The following is a 22,445-nucleotide window of genomic DNA, read 5'->3' as shown; positions in this document are numbered from 1 at the left end:
TAACATGCATGCATTCTAAGACACCCTTTACACAGATGTCTGTGCCTTTCGAGTGCTTTGAATGAAACTACAGTCTCATATACAGTTCAATACGAATAGATGAGTGCTGTCAAGAATTCAAGACTGTCACACTTAATACATCCATCGTAAACAGTGAATATATGTGTAGGAGGAATGTGGATGATGAAATTCTCTACTGCTTTCCCAAACTCAGCACACAGCAGACTGTGGTATGTCTCATCTGTCGCTTCAAATAAATGGCCCACAATGAATTTCAAATGTGAACGGTGCGGGGGCTGAGTTTTCCCCACTGTCCAGAGTGGAGTTTTGAATGTTTCAAATGCCAAAAATCCTTTTTTCTCACTTCTTGTTTCTGCTTTTTCTCTTCTTTGTGTTTTCCCCCCACAGCTTTGCCTCTTGCCAAGTATTTCTAACGGTGGACAATATTCATCGAGGTACGCCCACTCGTAACCCTGTTCGACGAGCAGCGACCGAAGAATAAGGGCACGTCAAGATGACGAGCCATGTGCCACGCCGGCCTGCCTGCTGCCCTGGGAGGGATGATACAACGAGAGCTGGCAGAGCATTACGGCAGCAAAAGATGTGTAGGCGGATTGGGGCATCAAATGGCTCATAAATACCCCCTGCATAATTTTCATCTTCTCTCTTCTCTGCTTTTCCCCTCTTATCTCCCCTCACAAAGTGCTTACGCTTGCCGTGGCCATGAATGTCCCCAGTAAATCCGCTGGTTCAACATTCAATGATATCGTCGAGAGCATTGTGACATGATCTAGTTCACCCAATGGAGAGAGACCAAGGAATATTGTTACCGACTGCAAATGTGCGCAAGGTTACAGAGGTTCAGGAAACACATTAGGTACAAACATGTGACGCGAGCTTTTACTGGTTTTATTGGAGAGACGCAGAATCCTTCCATTTTGCACACTGTTGCCCCTAGTCAATCTTGGTATACTCCACTCCATTCATCTTTATATCATGCACACTCCCCACATTTCCCAGTGGAGTCTTAATTTACAAATTACATTTCAACACACTCTTCTCATTACTCACATCTCACACATTTCTAGCTGGCCCTTCCAAGATTTCTGACACGCTCTCTAGCACGGTGAAATGAAATAAATGACCAAGAAGCTTCCAATTTCATCACCAAAACATGTTAACAAGGGCAACCATAAAACTTAGAGGAAAATGAATGGAGAGCGGCTCAACAATATGACATTCCATTCAAGATCCCCACAGAGAAATGGACATCATTACATAAATTACCATTAGGTTCCATCATGCTATTGGCCTTAATACACTCAAGATTAATCCAGAACATTTAAGAGAAGATAATATGGCAAATGAAAGATCTTGTCTGATGATGTACATGTACGTACCATGTCAGATTTGAACCTACAACTTGTTTTAAAGTATCTAGACACTGAACCATTATACCACAGCACTCTTAAATTGCAAAGACACAACAGAGCAGGTGAAACAACAGCAGCCCTGATACACTGGTAGTGCTGGTATCAATTATAGAACGGGTAGAAAAAATTCTGCAAGTTCATTGGTCGAGAGTCACGTATCAATTTTTACTGGCAGCACACTTGATCACTGGTGATAGACGCAGTAAACATGCTATCGCAAGTATCGCAAAGAGCTCATGCACCTAACAAGCGTTCGCACACTTGGCAAGAGATGGCTAGCCGTGCATCAGCACCATGCATCAGTAAAAACTGATGCATGGTTTCATCTATGGCAAGCCAAATAAAAGAGAGAATTGCAAATTGTCAGAAATGCGATTACAACAATGGCTTTCAGGCAAAATTTCTCGCTGTTCTATAAAACAGATGATGTACGTGTCTTTTCATGTGTGCATGTATCAACTATGGAATTTTTACTAAACCCACTCGGCTTCGATTCGTGGGTTAAGCATTCCATAGTTTATCTCATGCACACCCTACTGACAAACTCGGACCCGTGCATCATTTGTATACAACAGCTTGTCAAATGATAGTATTGCATCAGTCATACATTTTCCTTCATGTTATTCTTTATATGAATCTTTCCAAGGAAATAAGATTTACAACAACAAAAAACCCACACAAATAAATGCTCAATCAACTTAAACGTCCTTTTCACCTTTGACCCCATCATCCTGCTTCATCTATCAATTATTCTTGTTGCGAACACTCCCCTCAACTCTCAGTTGCTCAGTGGCGTATTCCGTCAGACACCTCGATTCTTAGCCTGCCCAAAATCCAATCGCATTGCGGGCTTATCTGATTAAAGGCCAGCGCTCTTAATTCCATCAGGTGAGGTTCAATGACATATTCCCATTACAGAGGTTGAGCAACCTTCACCAATCCATCCAAGTCCCTTCCATCACCAGTCCCCCACCCCCCCCCCCCCCCAAAAAAAAGAATGTATATACAGCATAGGAAAGGAAAGTAAAAAAGAGACAGAGACAAGAGGATACCTAGGTTAGTATGTAGCAGAATAACATATAATCGCAGGGAGCATCTTTTTTTCTTTTTCTTTTTTTTTTTTACTCAAATTTCTCCTGCCAGGTCTATAGAAAGGAGAGAGAACTCTGAATCACTGCTTGAGGTACATAAACTGATTTTGCATTTTTGGAGCTGGTCTCATGGTTGCAGTTGTAAAATAGTCATCAATCAGAGTACAGCCTGTCTACCCAGTGCATGTACTGTATAACATGCTCTTCAATGATTCAGAAAACTGTATTATACATACTCACAGATACGTATACAGTGGTTGTCAAAAACCCTGTAGATGCGTGTGTCGCATTGAAAATTTGGTGCAACTGTTAAAAAGTTGTTAGGGACACTAATATTGCATTAGAATCTCTTCCTTTCATCTCTTGTGTACTGGAATCAACACATGGCCTAGATCTTTATCATCTATCTAGCTACTTATATATCTATCTCTCTATGTGTGTATATACATGAATATAATATCTATGTACACGTACATACAATGTATATGACCCGAATTCACAAAGGTGGTACAATTGAAACCATGGTTTAAACCATGGACAATTTGCATGGAGCGCCAAGTGTCGCATGGCCTATTTCATTACGAAATCAGTCATTTCGGCGACGAAATGATCATTTCGTAATAAAATGACAACATTTCGTCAATGAAATGGTCATTTTCGTCGACAAAATGACTGATTTCGTAACGAAATAGGCCATGCCACATTTGGCACTCCATACAAATCGTCCATGGTTTAAGCCATGGTTTCAATTGTACCACCTTTGTGAATTTGGGCCTATATGTGTAAATAATCATTAACAAAAGAGAGCTCTATTTTTAGAAAGAGATATGACTCAAAGTGAATGACGGATATGATAACATCACTATTCGCTATCCTTAGAAGAAAGTTTAAGTCATTCTCATCACAGCTGGATAACTGGTCAGACGTAATGACCATTTAGTGAAAGCATGGCCCGTAGACTGCTAGGTGCAATATCAAAGCCATACTCCAGAGTCATAAGGATGGATATAGAACAGGGGGTAACCTGCTCTGTGCATTCCTCCACTTGTTGTATGTATGGAAGACGGGGTGAGGGTGGGGTGGGTGAGACAAAAAGCCCTGACGAACTTGGAATTGCATGACCTCATCGAGGGTGAAACTTGACCCACAATCGCTGCCCTACTCTTGCCGACTTGGGTTACGACTGGTGTACGGTGGCGTGCACGGCAAGCAGTTTGAAGGAGATACGGCATCCCGGGACGTGTTACCTTTCTTCGTTTGGGAGCAAGGTTGGACGATCGGCTGCGGGTGACGTGGAAGGGAGGCAAAGAAGGGTAGACAATTTTTTTTTTTTTTTTGTCTTTTTTCATTTTGCTGGAAAAGTAGGTAGCAACAATAGAGTAATATGCAAAGAGGAAATGAAACTTCAACATATGACCCAATCACATACAGGATTTTTGCAAAAAACAGTAGAAAGAACATAAATCAAAGTTGAAACTAAAGAACTACATTTTATCATTTGAACTATCATAACAAACTCTGGGCAAAAAAAGACATTTTTATGTTGATTGAGATCAGCAAATGTAAAACTGTCAGCAAACTTCAGATTTGAATGCGAACTAATATTTATGCAGTCACCTATTACAACATACATTTGATCAACTCTACAGATCCTTGAGTCATCTGACATGGTTTCTCAACCACAAGCATTTAATTCTTGGATAACAATAACAGTGGCGTATTGCAAATTGAGCCTTTATCGCATTAAAACCACGGCTGACAGTAACGGGGGAAAAAATGGAGGTTGTGCCTTTATTGCATTAAAAGCAGCTGCACTTTACAGCATGTTCCAGGCTTGTATTATGATGGCTTTTTCAGGCTTCCAGCACAGAAGGCCGTCTCTACTGTCGGAGAGAGATATTAAATGGCACCAAATAGCCAGCATGCGCACCTAACGATCTCTTTCTTTCTATCTAATGTGCAATGCACACAAATATAGAAATACCCAGCAGGGCAGGGGGGGAGGGGGTGCCACCCCATCTTCTTTCTCATCTATATCTCTCAACTTTAACGCTCGGCGCACAGTCACTTTCGCCAGAGGTCCAGCAGCCTTGACATTTACAGGCTCCAAGAACTCGGGCACTGCCAGCCAGGGCACAAGATCGACAAATGTACATTTCCGATGACGCATCTCTAAAACGTACAACAATCCCACGGCCACGGGAGCCATTTGCGTCTCACAATAACTTCATTAAGAAGGTGTGGTGTGTGTCAGGCTACCGGTACTCCTCATGCCGTTCTACATCTCACTTGCACTTATATCTCCTAGCTGATAGAAATATTTGGCTCATATTGACAGGAATATGATAGGAGACCAGCCATGTGGAGCATGTTATGCCCTACCAGTGCTTTAGGCAATCTTTAGATGACTCATATTTCATAACTCATGAGAGGATATGTGTTGACGTCAGTGATAAGACATTTGCTCCTTCGACAATTACTCCAGTCTTATTTTCTCTGATGAGATAGGGTTAGGGTTAGGGTTGTGATAGGGTTTCAGGTTTAGTTAGAGGTGAGGATTAGGATTAGGGTTAGGGTTATGTTTGAGGGTAGAATTAGTTTGGCTCAGCATGCATATATTTGATGGGAACAATTGCTGCATAAGCAAATGTCATAGAACTATTGACATCATAAAACCCTCTTCAATTTAACACAATATAATATGATGTTGGGTTGGAATTGGGTGCAAAATTTGAGCAGGAGTTTGAAGAAAACTTTCATGCTCTTTGCACCTATTCCCTGTGAATAGTTAGACGAGGAAGGTCGAGTTTGACGAAAGGGAATATACTGTCATTTTACAACTTACAGTAATATTCCTCAATGGAATGCTTTGCTTGGTGATATGATGAAGATCTGCGAAAGTTCAATCATATTTACCAGAATTATGGTTACATTACCATGCTTCCGTACGTTTTGATCTATTTGCATAAGAAATCTTTTGCATTGCAAGTACACTCCAAGTGTACATTGACCAAGCCAAAGCCAAAGATGGGAAATGAGTCTAAAATGTCTCTGATGATTGCTATGGCACAGCATAGCTTGGGGGGGGGGGGGGGGGGGGGGGGGGGTATCTGTAATATGATTGTGACTTTCACTGGAATAGAAGGTCAAGGCTTTGACGCACCACACACCCCGTCCGCTTAGCCGGAATGAACGCCACGCTTGGGTGGAGCAGAAAATGGGAGAGTGCTCTGTCCGACGGCCTGGGAACAGATTGCAGAGTTAGGGGATGGGGTTGGGGGAAAAAAAAGACATAAAAACAAACACCTCCCCCCTCCGCGCATCGCTTTGACTTCTCGCCAGAGACTGGAGCAAATAGTATCGCAGCAAGCAAGGGCTCGGCTCAGGCCGTAATCTTTTGATGCACTTGTGATCGATGATCTATTTATAGACTTTATCCCCCACCCCTTCTCGTCACACAGCCAGCCTCCCAGGTCGATTATCAAGTGTGATTACTCTAGTTTGGACTCGCGGATCTGTTACCGCACATAAAAATTTTGCGGACTGCTCTATGCGTTCCCTCTCTCCTCTGCTCTGACTTTCTCTTTCTCTTCTATTTTCTGCCTCCTCACTTATTTCTCACTGTGAATGCTGCCAAAAAAATATTAATACAAATAATAAAATAAAATCAATATAGAGGAGATCATGCCTGAACCATTTCCTTTCTGTTTTCTTTCCCCTGGTTTTTTTTTCCTCCAATTATTCAGCCCCTTCGACTACTTTCATAGCTTTGTCGAGCTGGAACGACAATACATTATTTCATCAGGACCTGAATGCTTGCTATTTTCGGGGGGCTAATTCACTCTTTGATACCACGCCTTCAATGCCTCACTCTTACCCCTTTGCAACGTGGCTGCATGACACAATGGCGACTGAGTGACAGGCTATGCGCAACACAAGCAAAACTTTTCTTGCAGTGACATTTCCATTTAACAACAAAAAAACCCCAACAACAACAACAACAACAACCAAAAGACCATGACATTCTCTTATCTTGTGTGAGCTGCCACCACGACGGACGAATGTTCGTTGCAGATGAATGAATGGGCAACCTACTTTCTAAATGCCACTCCACTTCTTTACCAGGTACAGTGTCAGGTTCCGTCATTGATGCCGAAGTTTGGCAGCATAAAGGGGATGGCCAGATGAAAGGAAGCAATACTGCATCGTCACAGCTCTGCAAAGCCCGTGAAGTATCGCCGCAACAACAGCACAAAAGTGATGCAATATCTCAAGATATGACAGCATTTGTGCACAATAAACTTTGCAATACAAAGTCGCACACAGAATTATTCATGACAAATTGACTATTACATAAAACATAAGTTTTCAGTGTTTTGCACAGTCACACGTATTGATTTAATTGATGTAGACATCTTAAAAAAACTGCTTTGACAAATCTGGAATTATTCAATCTGAATTGAAAATTTCATTTAGTTAACATTCATGCAAATAGAATTTTAAAAAAATTGTTGTTTTCTTCCACTTTAACAGCTAGACCCTTATGTTTTTGTTATACAAAATACACTCATTGGATTCATTAAGACACCGTTACTCAGCACATTAATTTATTATGCATTCAGAGTTATGACAATGAGTAAACGTCATACTACTGAATTGACTAACACCCCTTAACCATCTCATACATGGCAGTAACCACAGAATGTCTTCTTTGTCAATCATCACGTTCACATTGCATTTTGGAGAGAACAAAACTGGTGAGAAAAATAGAGCTGAGAGCGGAAAATAACTTCAAGGTATATTGGCCCCAATATTCACTCAAGTTCACTTGCATCGTCAAAACCACTCACACAAGATTGAGTATTTCCTCCTCATAGATAACAAGGTTATACACCCTGAATGAGATCACATGTCTGAGATGAGTGCGAAAAAATTTGGACGGTGCCCGAGAAATCCCCGATTAGTCACAGGGATATTCTGGGATTGCGGGCTGCAGTTTGAGGTGTGTTCGGCCCAAAGCGGGAATCTTTTGCGTTGGGACGCCTGCACCGCAGCTATGAGTCACTCCACAATTCAGCGAAGAGCCAGGGCAAGGTGGTCTTACTAAAATTATGCCCACCTTCTTTCCCTTTGGATTCTCGGCTCATGCTGCATTTGAGCACATCTTTCCCCCTCCCTCTCCCCCCCCCTCCCTTTCCTCAGCTACACTGCTGCCCACAATGCCCTCCTCCTCCTCCCCCCTCCCCCTTCCACCCATGGCCCCTCCCATCTGGTCATACCATATTCGCATCACATCCAAGATACTTCTGCCTGAATTACCCGTTAATCAGACCATTTTCTCGCAAAGCACAGAGACCACTCAGGGCTTGGGTTGAGAGACTTCCCCCTGGAGGAGTCTGCTCTTCCAAGAAGCAGGGTACAATGCATAACAGGTTGGTGGCATTCAGTGATGCGAGCCACGAACTAATAATGGCGTTTGTCTTGGCAAATCTTCAAGCATCCAGTGCTTGTCCCGACTGAATCTATATAGCGACAGATAGTTTTTCGAAATTCTAATCCTGTTTGACAGATATATCTGGGAGCAAAGAGCACTATGATGTCGGTGTGATGAATTTTGAATCTCTATTCATTAATTTCCTAGAATCCCATCATTCAACCATGACCGCATACTATGCTCAGAGATGTGATTGAAGCCCACATACACACATGCATTGATGTCTAAACAGATGGAATGTAATCAATTATTAAAATTGCAAGTACTAAAAGTAAGTTGAAAAAGCATGGTAGGCATATCTACACACATAGAGCAACATTTTTCGTGGAAACCTTAATGTAAATATCAGTCAACTCGCAAATTCACAAAAACAAAAATGCCAGGAATTACACTGCGTGCATAATATATAACACAATCTTTCAATCAACCAGCCTCTTCCCTGCCCAAAGTCTAAATTTTGTACACAAAATGATATCAATATCACTCTTTCATTTTTTTATAACAACATGAATACACTCATTTCATCTTGTCCAGGAATAAGAATGAACACACAATACCCTTAATATATCTCAAGCTTTGTCATTCAGGAAATGTTTCTTTTGAGGTTATTCTTTGCAGGGAAAAAATATGAATGATTACTGGTTCAGGAAAAGGTATCACCATCATGTGAACTCAGGTGACATTTTGCTGTATCACTCTACACTATATTTAGTTGACGACATTTACTCTGGTACGATATTCTTACCACACATCTGATCGCACTATTTTTTTTTTCTTCTCAGCTGCTGCATCTGCTTCTCTGCTCTTATTACAACAACAACAACAACAACAACAACAACAACAACAACAACAACAAAATCCCTGTCTCTCTTTCTTTTTGTGAAGTAAATGGTTATTCTTCTGCTGTACAGAAAAAGAGCAACATATTCCCTTCATGAGATTCACTAAATAGGCCCTACTCTGTAGAGACCAAATGCAAGATCAATGAATCCAATGAAGACAAAAAAATCTGGTCATAATTCTCTCTAATAGTACCCCTGACCTGGACTTCACACCTACCGAACGCTACGTATGAACTTGCCGACACCTACGTAGCTCCCTACTTACTATCCCCACTGCCCAGTCAGTCACAGCCAAACCTGTGGCCTGCACCTGTTAGGGGATTCATAGAATTTCATTACCCTTGATCAGGCATTAATCACTTCTCCTCCCAGCACACTCATTCACCGATCTGTCACGTTGAAACACACATATGCACACGCGCACACACACACACACACCCACACACACACACACACGCTTACACGGTAGCGTCGTGCAGCATTCCGACAATTCTGTGCTACGGGGGCAAACCGTCCCAGTGTTCCTCTATTAATGTACCTACCTGGACATCTCCAGCAAGGGATAGGTGAAATGAAATATCGTTTGACATGTTTTAACGATGTCAACCTCCCCTTTCCCCTCTTTCCCCTCCCCCCCCCCCCCCCCTCCCTCCAAACTGCATTCCCATTCTATGCTGACTTCCTGACTCAGGGAAGTCCTCAGAGAGAATACAAACTTTGCATTCCTAGCAAGCCCCATCTGTCTTCCTCTCCGCCCCTCCCCTCCCATACCATCAACCTGCACCACACACACACACACAAAAAAAGCATCCCTGCTGTTTAGCACATATATACATGTAAGATGGTCTGTATGGTTGTCATGGTAACCACTAATCTGTATATTTTTGTCTCCCACTTGTATTTTCACTTGTCCCCTCTCATTTACCAAATCATCACCCAGTGTGCAATATAACCCCCCCCCCCCCCCCCCTGCATCTTTCCCGCGATCCCTGGCTACACGGTGAGAGCTAGAAGAGCTGTCCTGGTGCCATCAATCACTGCACATTATGTACCTGCTGCCGGCATGGCACCAATTGATCAGGTCATCAATAATATCATTAGGCTGATGCATGTGAGTTACAGTAATTGACAGATATTTGACAGCCCAAATTAGCAGCACAGACTGCTGTTGTTGTTGTTTTTTTCCTCCTCCGGTCTGTCCAATATCGGCTTGGGAGAACAATGTAGTGTCATATGAAAACTGACAATTTGTTTCTACTATGCCTTCTGGAATCCTCATAAATCTAAAAATTACACCACAGCGGAACTCCCTATTTAAAACAGCCATCAATCTCTATTGCACATTTACTTAGGCGGGTTTGTGCGTTTGAGCAGAATATATGCAAATATGCACCAACGAATGAGTTGGGTGTGCTAACATGGCACATAAAGATTTAACATGTTAACATATTAAGGATGAAGGTTTTGCTAAACTTTGCGCATACTTATATATTTCATAGTACTCTGCTCATACATCAAGAGTCTAATCTTTTTTTTTAAATTTCCCTAATGACTCCATTGTAAACAATGCCCTCACCAACAAGCAAGACTTAAAAGAGTGCAGGTGATGAACAAAATATCACAAGATTATGGCCCAATTCTTGACAATATCATTGTGGAAAATCACATGATAACAACTTCTAAGTTGAAAGCCAGAGATTATGATGCACAGGGGTGAAGGTTGAGGTGTGAGTTTTCTTCAATTTATCTCCCTCTACAAATAAAATTTGTAAGATCGCATTTGCTGATGTATAATTTATCATGACAATTGTAGAGGGAGACAAAGTGAAGGAAACTCACAACTCAACTTCTGAGTTGTTATTAAAGTTCTGAAAAGAAAAGAAAAAAAACCTCCAGTGATGGTTTGCAGATTAAACATTTTGCGCTTGACTTTCCTTTTCAAAGAGTGTTGCTAATCCTAGGGAGATAAGTCTTTGAAGCATTAAGATTACAAGCTAGTCAAGATAAGTATGCTAATATGTGAGTGTAACCTACTGGAAATGTCAATATTTTTTGCACAATTATTATTATTATTTTTTTTTTTTTTTTTTTATTTTTTTTTTTTGGGGGGGGGGGGCAGGGGCGCTGCGCAGCTCAAAGACATATTCATGGGTTCTTGAAGGCGCGCTGCACAATGGCTTTATATTCTTATGTTTTCACCCATTCACAGAAAAGCCATACTGCCCAAACCATTCGAATGTACAGCCTGCACAGAAACTACTAGGGCACACACACACACACACACACACACACACACACACACACACACACACACACACACACACACACATGCATGCACCAGGAAGGCACTGATGAAGCCCGAGATTTGACCCATTCAAAATGTGCAGAGAAAATTGTGAAGATATTTTTGCTGGTTCGACGATTGGAGCTACCCAAAACTAGCATAAGCAATAGCAAAAATTAATGTACATGTACCACAAAAATTACTGCATTTACAGTATGAGTGTGTTTGTGTGTAATCGATGAGAAGCATTCAACAAACTTCTTTGCAATGTTTATATGTATGCAGTTCACCCTGTTTCAGAAGTACCCTCCTATGAGCATACTACAATGTAGTTAATGTTCATCCACACTTGTAGCTATCCAGGGTAGCTGGCTGAGGTTCTCTGAGGGGTGGGACTGTGATTGAGATGGGGGCGGGAACACTGTATCAATCACTTGTTACATTTCACAGTAGAGAAAAGTAAGCGTACATTCTGAGAATTTTGCAAACTTTTCTACGTTAAAGAAGAAAAATGTTTATGTCATGCAATTCATCTTAACAACCTTGAATGCATTCAATTTTTTTCCATGATCAAGCTGATACACAGATAGATGCAGAAACAAAATATGAAATCATTCTACAGCCTGTGAATGTATAAGGCGCCATTATTCAATCTTAAGTAACATGTATTGAATGACTATTGATTTCGAGTGCAGCGAGGCTCTCATACATGTTCACATGCTATCGATTCCCAGCATCAAGCCGGCAACAGATCCACTGATCTTATACATTCAACCGCACCCAAATATAATCCACACAAATGATTCTATACTGAGAAACCTCTTCACATTCTAAAGAGGAATGTACATGACTCCCTTGTAAGCTAATAAGAGATATTCAGAATAAGCATGTTTTTATTTTTTGGGGGGTAACAAATGCAAACAAAAAAAGAATATGCATTCACATATTTCATTATCACAATGTCAGAGACAGAACTGAAAATGCAAAAGGTACATGAAATCATGCAGAGTAATAAAAAATGCATATAGAATTATTGTGACTATTCATAAAACTACTTCTGATAGATATGTAATCTTTTCAGCTAAGTGCTAGCAGTCCTAATCCACACCAATGGTACAATGCACTTCACTAAATTTCTTTTAAAGGGCTTCATCTTACGATACATATTCTCAAAACTCTGCAGGAGGCTCTGCACTGGTTGAAAAAAAAAATTGCACAATCTAAGGCTGCATTTTGCAACTTTCCCATGTTCGAAAATCAGTTCAATACCCATTAAATGCCTGTGCAAATGCTTTTCGGATCACATTTCTCAAGTTGTTGCGATCATCAACTCTGTCGCAAGTTGATTAGGGGGCCTCGTTTGACTGAGGCACATTGCTACAAATTAACTGAATGGGCTTGCTAACTTTTAAAAACAAGATTAAGTTTGGCGAAATAAACTGAATGCTAACTGAAAAAGAGCTTTGCTAGCTAAGCTTTGTGCCTGGGCATATCAAGGGTTAACAAAACTAGAAAAATCATAAAATTCAACTTAATGAAAAAAACCCTACTGGATTTGACAGTTTCACCTGCTTCAGAAAGCAGCGATGACATTTAACAAGGTCCCCCTTATGCAAATTAGATGAGGCAACAGTGTTACTGCCTATCTTTTGTTGTTTCAAGACAGAAGGAGTATGGATTAAGTGCAGTCACTATGAAAAATATGAGGCGATAGCGTCATCATCTATAATCTTATTTGAATTGTGGTTGTGAGAAATATCACTGTCGTGAAAACAAATGGAAACAAAAACAAGAGCAGGCATTTAGAATAGTGTAATTTTATAAATGTAACATTTTCATATCATCCCCACTATTTTGCTAATATGATTATGCTCATGGTTACTCACAGATGTCTTAATGTTACATGAGCTGCAACTTGCAAAAGAACCTTTTATACAGAGAACTCACTGTTTTGGAAAATCCATGCATCCATTTGTACCACAAAAAAAAAAATCTTTGATGAATCTTTCGTTTATGTCTGTAACAATAGCAGCAGTAACATTTAGGATCGAGAAGATGAGCAAAATGGATGAAAACATGTTTGGTCATGTTCCTTTTTCATGTTCATGTTTTCATGTTCGTGTTTGTTTTTGGCTTTGTTGTTCGTTTGATTGTGTCTTTTTCTTTTTTTCAAAAGGATATAGGAGTTTGAACTGCTTGGCCAGCTCTTCTGACGTCATGAACCATTTGTGCATGAGAAATAGGACCCTTGGAAAGGCTGAATCCTCGACTAGTTCACCGTGCTCATCTGAGGATGTAAAGAAGAAAAATAAAAACACAAGAAGGAATTAAGCATTTTCGTTTTGTTCTGTTTTTGTTTTGACAGTGTACGTGAAACTGTAGGTCCCTCCTGAAAATGCACGCACAACTTGCCACCGGATATTCAGCATTATTGCCACCTCGCTGGAAGAGCAGAAAGTTTATTTCTCCAGCAAATGTGGGATGCACTCTAGGTCCTTTAAACTGTTGACACTACAACCACTGCTAAAGCCACACTCACCTGTAGAAGTCTTCAGATAAAAATTGGTGACAACAGAATGTGCATCATTCCCGCATTAAAGAGGGCTGATGAGTTCTTCATCCAACATACCAAAGTTTACAAAAAACATGTTAAAAAGAGAACTTTGCACAATTGTAGCTCCATGTGCTGATGAAGAATAACAAGGACAATACGTTTTGGCATTGAATAACAGCATCATGTCACTTTAAAAACCAGCAGAACTTTACTTGCCATACGTCACTTGGTGTACATCACAATAATCGTCCCAACACAACAATACCTTTGCACCCAGTTTATCTGCATTACATGTTAACATGTGTGTTAACGCTCATCAATGCGTGGGACTGTGCCGTATTTTGTGCTGCCATCGCCAGCATCTGCAGTCTAAACATTCCATCCCCACCTTAGTAAGCCCAGTTCTTCCTGGGAAAACAAGCCTGCCACACTGGCGTCACACTCCACGTCATCAAAGGTTTAATCAGCCATCAACTGTTCAGAGAGATTACTGGCAGCGCCCCTCTAAATCACTGACAAAATAGTCATTAACTAACTGCAGGATGAATGAAAGTATATGGGGAGCAAATCATACAATGAAAACTTTCCTACTATAAAACACATAGTGTGTCTGTGTCATAAACATCTGCTCCATACATACCCTTTCACAATACCAGCTCATTATAAGAGATAATAATAAATTAGTTTGAGTCTTTTTCTTCATGTCCTCTTTAAAGAACAAGTTCACCTTAAAGGGAAGGTACGGCATTGGTGGAGATGAGAATTGAGCTTTTAACTTTTTTGCGAGATACCAAGAAAACACTTCTTATATAGTACAGAGCATACCATTTTAAGAGGAATTCAAAATTTATTTGATAAAAATCGGGTTTGGAATGACTGAAACATCCAAAAACAAAGTAAAACAAAGTGATCGTAATAAAGTGTGGGTCCCACACTTTATTAGAATCGCTCTTTTTTGGATATCTCAGCCATTTCAAAACCAATTTTCATCAAATAAAAGTTGAATTCCTCATAGAATTACATGCTCCTTCATATTTCATAAGAGGTTTCTCATTAACTCACCAAAAAATGTTAGAAACCTGAAATTAGGTCTCAACCAAAACTGTACGATCCCTTAAACCCGCTGAAGACTAGCCCCACTCTGAGTATACTCTGGCAGGTGTCTATGGAGAATGCGTGTTACATCAAAACCAGCTCATCCTCAACAGGTTAATATATCTATACATGTGGATTGGGTGAACGCAGCAGTACCAGTAGAGCACATCTGTGGAATTGAGTTGGACTGCCCTGCTTCGATCTACATCGAACTACACTAGAATAAAGCTTGCTGCATTGAATGCCACTGAACTGGAATGAACTAAATTCAATTGAAGTGTTATACCAAAGTGAACTGAAATGAACTGCACTGAATAAAAACAGAATCAAAGGACTTAATGAGCCAGCATTGAATAAGAAGGAAATGAATGGACCTACCAAAGCAATCCACACACTTCGAGGCCAGTCTGTCCATGGGCACGCTGCGGACGCTCAGGCCCGGAATGGGTGCCTTATCCTCCTCCATGGCCTCAAATGTTGGAGAAAACGGCTTTTTGCGACGGGGGCTGCTTGCTTCCTGCGTCATCATTCCTGCAATGCAAAGATAAAAGCGAAAATGAACATGAAGAGAGAACTGATTTTACGCATTCACAAAAAGAAACCAATTGTAAAGAATATTCCAATGAAAAAGGTGGTTGTGGAAACCGGCACGCCAGTCATGAAAACTTAAAGATCAAAATTCATTCTATTCTGTCCAACGATGCAAAGTCTAAACCGCACTTTCTTTTACCAGTCATCATGAAAGACATGTATGTGTTTTGCTCAAGATGTTTTTAATGCACAACAAGATTAGACAGGGCACAATATTTTCTTAGGGGGAGAAAATTTAATTGCAATGATATCAACATTTAGTCGTTTTAACATTTTTTTTCAAAAAACAACACTTCACAAATCCCTTCACAGACAAGTGCCTTGAAAGGACAACTCACACATGAATGGCACCTTCAATTATCCCACATTGGTTTGCATCAACACAACTTAAGATGCTGTTTTGATAACAGTTTGATAACAGTCCGCAAAACCGCATTAAAAAAATAAGAAAAAAAAGGGGTGTGCATATGTATGAATTTTTGTATGCATGCAACGGTGCAGTCAACCGCCCTCCAGATCGAGCAAGCTGATGTCATTTTGCCTGGGCATGAAGGGATGCGTGATCCCGCCATGGCATTTAGGCGCGAGTGTCCTGAATTCGTGGTGACTCGGCGGCGGGAGGGGTCGAACTCTCACATTCTCATCTCCGATATATATGACGGACATTGCCGCAGAATCCTGCACATCAGCAAGTGTGAGCAGCTTGCAGCAGCTACGGTTACAAATGAGCAGAGGCCTCAACACAGGATCCACTGTAGCATTGATGGGGGGACGTTCATTGTAGGTTTAGGTACACACATATCCTTCAAGTTTGTTTTTTCTGTTTGTTTTCCTGGTTTTTGTTTTTTCAAGGGGAATTCTGGACCAGTTAAAAGTTTGTCTCAAAAGGAGAGAGTAAAACTTTACAAGGACAACAGTCAAAATTTTATCAAAATCAGATAGAAATTAGAGAAGTTATGAAATTGTCTTATTGTATAATTGTATTAAGTTATGAAGTTTGCTAATTTTAGCAAAATGGTTCTCAAAAGTTGATTTGAATATGCACATGAGTGAGCTGTCTCAAGTCATCAACTCACATTTCTAATGATCATAGACAAATTAAAACTGACAAAATTCAATTTTTCTGTTGTAAAAGTATAAATCTTGTTTTTCCTGGCTGAATAACCTCAAAATTATGATCAGTCAGATATATATTATGATTTGAGACTTGGGTATTGTTGTGTTTAAACAATAAGAAACTGAAATTTCAAAATTTCGTGCATGAACTCTATGACAAGATGTCGAGCCATGACATCAGCAACTCACTTATTTGCATATCGATATCAATATTGTTCAAGAAATGTATTGTGAAAATCAACAAAACTTTGCAATTCGATACCTTTCCTATTTCTATGATATCTATCCGATTTTGATCACATTTTCACTGATGTATTTATAAAAATTTGCTCCTTCTCATCGGCCTAACTTTAAGCAGGGATGATGCAATGAATGTCATCAGATGGCAAGAATCAATCCGTTTGATATTTCATCAGAATTGTAGCTGGCATGTACAGAGTTGTTTTTTTTTTCAATTTTTTGTCTAGTTTATTTTCTGTAGGTAAATCACACAAGTTACTGCAGACAACTTTGGTGAGTTTGAAAACAGCATTTCTGGAAGGCCAAGCCTTTAGTAATTATTCATTTCTATATACTGTAAAACATGATATATTCGCGGCATGAAATTTTCGCGAATTGGAGCTGACAGCCCTTTTCGTGGCATGAAATTTTCGCGAATTGCCACTGGTGTTCAATGCATGTAGTGAAGACAAAAACTTTCGCGTGCATTTTAATTTTGCGAATTTTGGCGCTCGTGAAATTAAAATGCACGCAAAAATTTCTCGTTTTACGGTAGGTAACAGTTCAGCTTCAATGGAAGATGCAGCCCCAGTGAAGACAGATTCATATTTTTCAGAAGTAGGGACACACATTCAAACAGGGAGAAAGGCTGCATATTGCAGATTGCTGTAGTAGTTATCATGGTGAGATCATGTACGAGCATATCTTATATGCACCAGGGGGGAAATACACTGGATCCCTGCATGAGCTGCTCTTGCATTTGGATTACCACAGAAGATTATGAGATTTAACACCCAAGAGGGGGTTTGAGGCTTGAGTAGAGGCTACTTAGCACGAGAAAATGTACTCTCCGCCTGCGATAAGTCACAAAAAAATTGTCAAGGTCGCTCGCAGGAGAACGTCAATTTCACCTGAATGAGTTCCTCGCCCCGACAGTCACGTCACATCTACGCACAATCCACCACATACACGGTGCACGCGTTACAGTTGGTCAGTCGATATTCAGGCCATTTTTAGAACAAAATTCTGTGGCATTTCAACATCTCCACTGGCGGGTGAAATCTTTGCCTTTCACCACATACTTTGTAGCTTGTGTTCGTTCTGCAAAGGTGATTGTGGCTTTGACAATCAGATGTACATTGCTCTTTTGAAGTTGCACTTGCAATTTGTATTTCAACAAACAATACAATTTCTACTTTGCATTCTTTACAGTGTCTACTTCTAGAAAAGGTACACAAAATTGTCCAGTAGTCCAGATTGATCCCACTTTTTCTTCATCCAGCACTGTAATAGAAAGGGTCAAAGATTTTATTTTTCCTTTCAAAAAAAAAGGGGAAAAAAGCAGGATTAGCACTTACCAATGAAAGGTTCAACTTTTCAACATTACAATTCTTAGTATTTTCCTTGATTACAATTTTGTATTATTTTTGTGTACTATGTGTATTAACTGTTTATTTGTAACTGCATTGGAAATGAAATAAATGAAATGAAATGAAATGAAATAAAAATCTTTTGGTCCCTGTCATAACCATTCATCAAAACTGTCAAAGAAGAAACCTTAACAGTGGACAGTTCAATAAATGTGAAGGAATAACAGTACACAAAGTTTTGTGAAATTGGGACTCACAAGATTTTTAGGGAATTCATGTTCATGTACATTATTTGACAATGGCATAATCAACATAATTCTCCCCATCCTCACCCCCCCCCCCCCTCCCCATATTCAGAAAAAGAATTTAAACACAATCACACCATTTGCAAAACACTATATGCACCAAAAGGTACTACCACAGATATGGGTATATGATAGGGGTTATTACAGGCATAATTTCTTTTTCTTTGTCTGGCAGTCATCTCTCTTATTTGATTGTCAACAGTACAGTATTCTATCAATTTTCATTTCTCTGACCGCATCTCACCTGCAGCCATGTTATTTGATGCCATATTCACGTGATCGAAAAAAAAAATGCGGACTAAGTTCTGCAAGATTCTCTGCGGTGGTCGATTCCACAGCCATATCTCCCATGGGCATTTTTTGAAACACAAGCCTCTGTCTCTCTCTTCACATTTCACACTCCCCCCCCCCCCCCCCCTAAAAAAAAGAAGAAAAAACAAAACAAAACAAAACTATATATATATATATATACATATATATATATATATATATATATACACATATGACTGGACAATGGTCATTTTCCAGGACACCATAATTGCACTAATGTACCATCTCCGCTGCCTGGATAGCTTTTCGCAGGTGACCCTTGCGAACAGGGTCACTGACATCATTTATGAACGAAAGGCAGCTACCTACGCTGGGAAGAAAAGCCATTATCCACATAAAGTTCCACAGTTTACACGAGAGAGAATGTGGATGTATCCTACACAGGTACAAGAGCGGTGAAGAAATAAAAACAAACAAAGGAAAATATAGCATTACCTTAGACTTCTTCAAAATTTATGTCAAATTGCATATGCCACTTACTGAGTGTAGGGAGACAAGTTCGATATCAAGCGGTAAAGCAATGATATGAAAAACATCTCTGATATTCCAAAGAGGCTTAAATGCTGATAAATATTTATCCCATGACACAATTAAGCACGTAGGAACGGCAATGGGACAGAATTATAAGACACATACACTTTATGTACACATGCGAGTACGTAAAATGCATGTGTTTATACTTGTTTATATTGCATGTGTGTGTGTGTGTGTGTGCGTGTGTGTGCATATTTGGGTGCGTGTGTCTGCACGTGGCTGTGTGTGTGAGCAAACAAGCCAGATAAAGTTCATCTAATATATCACATCAGAGGGAAGCTATTTAGACTCAATACTCGTGAGCTGAATGCCTTACAAACTCCCGCCGAAATCAGACTCACACGGCGCTACCGATCATATTCCTCTCTGGTGGCAATTTAACTCCCATAAACATCGGCCCCGGTCTGAAAATAGGAACCACGGTACAGAAATAACGTGGAGGAGACCCATGACATTACAATGCCGTAATCCGCCGACACTACGAGACAGGCACAGTGCAAAGCATCTCACACAGTTGGTAATTGTCTCCAGACGGCATACAAATGAAGGTTAAGAGAAAGTAGAATACAGTGTCCTCTTCATGATTTCTAATTGCGACTCACATCTCACATACAAACATGCAAGACACATTTCTAAGGCCTTATCTTGACAACTGATGGACATGGCTGACAAATGGAGAAACATGAATAACTTTGCAAAGGAGCCTTACACACATACACACACACATATTGTGTGTATGTACATGTCTATGTGTGTGCATATATATATACTGTATATATGTATATATATATATATATTTATATATTCACCTTTTTGCTTCTTGAAACATACTGATATGGCCTATCAGTATAGAGCTTGCAGATCACAGCATATTATATTGTATCTTCATTTGCATCCTCCATCATATAAACATATCTTTCTCTTACCCTAAATGACTTATTTGTTTTGATCATGTCACATCCCCTTTTCCTCATCTGTATATCTCTTTTCATGCATATACACACATATACACAGGGGTAATATATATATACATATATTTGCATGTGTATGTACTGTGAGTGTATTTATACATGTAGATGAATATATCATATATGCATTTGTGGAGGTGCATATATCTCACTTTTCCCTAAACTTTGTTCAAATTACACAAATACACTAACTTGGAGGTACACCCACATTTTATTTCGTGAACATTATATGCTCTAGGTTTCTCACTCTGCATTCGTTTAGCATTTAAATGAGTTTAATGTACATAAAGTCCCTAAATTCATGTAAAATGGCATGTATGTGTAGAGTGGTTTTATCATCTACTTACTAAACTTTTACTGAATGGCAGACAATACAAAAAATTACAGTACAGGTTTGCATGCCATGAGAATATTTTGAGTGATATGCAGGTAATATTTTGTGTGTCACCAAACTTCCATGTAACAGCTATGACCACCATTGTTCCCTTCATTCTGTGTTCCATCTTGTACAGGACCAATGTTTTTTGCTCAATATCATATCAAAATCTGCTTCAAATTCGACAGGAAATTTTACAAAATGGTCCAATCTTCTGCTGGTTCCTCCACAGACGGTGTAATGAAGTTACCCCCATATACTTGCAAACTGTGAGACATATTTCCACAGTTCGGAGGAAGAACCTGATTGCCAAATTCACCAAAAATCACTGCACTATGAAATTTTCCCACTGATACATCACGTCCTACACGCACGTCACGCCCTCATAAAATTCCTGCCCCCCTTTCATAGTGGCGTGTGATGAACATGCCCTTTAGATGGCAATAACACGGGAAACTAAATCTCAATATCTTTCATCCAATTTTCGCGCTGCCAAGAAAAGAGCGAGGTACTATAGCCATCACCGTATAATAAGCTGCATATCACCCACATTCAGGTACTCTACTATGGCTACACAGCGACTCCTGCACTTTGGGGGTAGAGAAGTAGAAGAGGTGGTGGTGGTAGTGGGGGGGGGGGGGGGGGGCGTTTCAAGGGAGAAAGAACGTGATGCAAGGCAAACTAGCCTCTTCATGGAAAAATGTCCCATTAATCCGATTAATGCTTAAGCCATTTCACCAGTCGTCGCGTAACCAGATACAACCCAATCTAGAATCTACAATTCCAGACCTGCAGACCAGAGGAGCAGTGCGCGTGTGCAAGACATGAAATGATAAAAACAGGTGACTACACAACCCGGCATCAAGAAGCATTATACAGCTTGGCTACAAAGGCACACACATCGGATAAAAAGGATCAGAAAGTATACTAAATGCAATTTGTACAGAATTAGTGAAAGCCTTCGTTATCATGCTACTGACAATGAAGAGAAAACTAAAAATTCATTTTGCAAACAGCGAGTAGGAAGATTGACAGCATTAGGACGGCAAATATTGAAGAAATAAAAGGAAGAGTCAACAAGCCCCAGTGGGTGATTATCGCAGCCAAATGTTCGCAAGGAGGAACGGCGGATCCTAAAATACTGGTGATGTCAGCTCGGAGTACTGATGAGATTGTGATCATTCACTGTGTCAAACACAAATCCGTCTCCCAAATGTCACATGGTATCTCTACTTCGTCACAGTACACACAACCCTGAACCACCCCCCCCCATCACATACTCATACACACACACACACACACACACACACACACACACACACACACACACACACACACACACACACACAAACACACACACACACACACACACACATACACATGAAACTTACGAACATTCATACTATGACTGTCTAAAAATGCTTTGGCAGGGATGTCAACCTTGTAAACAGTATTGCAATATTCTGGTGGCTGAAAAAGCATATTTTTGGAGGAAGAACAGTATTTCTACTTTCCTTCAATAGACATGCATATTAACAAAATTTGAGGAAAAAAACAGTATTTTCCAAGAAACCTGCAGTATTTGAGGCAAAAACAGAACTTAATACTGCACAAACAAACACACACACACACACACACACAACAAAAACAGTGTGCATCTTGGTATTTGTTTTGTTTGTTTTGTTTTGTTTTTGTGTGTTGGTTTTTTGTGGGGTTTTTTTTGCTATTGCCCCAGCTGGTATTTGTTGTACCAAGCAGAGAGCATGACGATTCAAATTTCACTGAGTAATAACAAGCAATCACCGCTGTCACATATCATGACGACCTGATAGCACTGAAGATC

At 40.0% G+C, this 22,445-nt stretch overlaps 1 protein-coding gene across 1 annotated transcript in view; it reads right to left on the bottom strand.

The window, feature by feature from the left end:
- LOC139737846 (ras guanyl-releasing protein 3-like) overlaps nt 1-22,445 on the bottom strand; it is a 126,371-nt gene that overhangs the window by 43,313 nt on the left and 60,613 nt on the right. Inside the window, exons 2-3 of the mRNA XM_071648522.1 lie at nt 15,172-15,324; nt 13,326-13,431 (exon numbers count right to left, since the gene is read on the bottom strand). Of these exons, the coding sequence (XP_071504623.1) occupies nt 13,326-13,431; nt 15,172-15,322 (257 nt within the window). The 5' untranslated portion in view covers nt 15,323-15,324. The remainder of the gene's footprint in view (nt 1-13,325; nt 13,432-15,171; nt 15,325-22,445) is intronic.

Source organism: Diadema antillarum, unplaced genomic scaffold, assembly GCF_040938485.1.
Source record: "Diadema antillarum isolate AM-2024a unplaced genomic scaffold, OU_Dant_1.0 scf00000029, whole genome shotgun sequence".
In the NCBI taxonomy this organism is placed as follows: Eukaryota; Metazoa; Echinodermata; class Echinoidea; order Diadematoida; family Diadematidae; genus Diadema; species Diadema antillarum.
The sequence above is the reverse complement of the archived record's forward strand: the minus strand, read 5'-3'. Positions and strand labels throughout refer to the sequence as shown.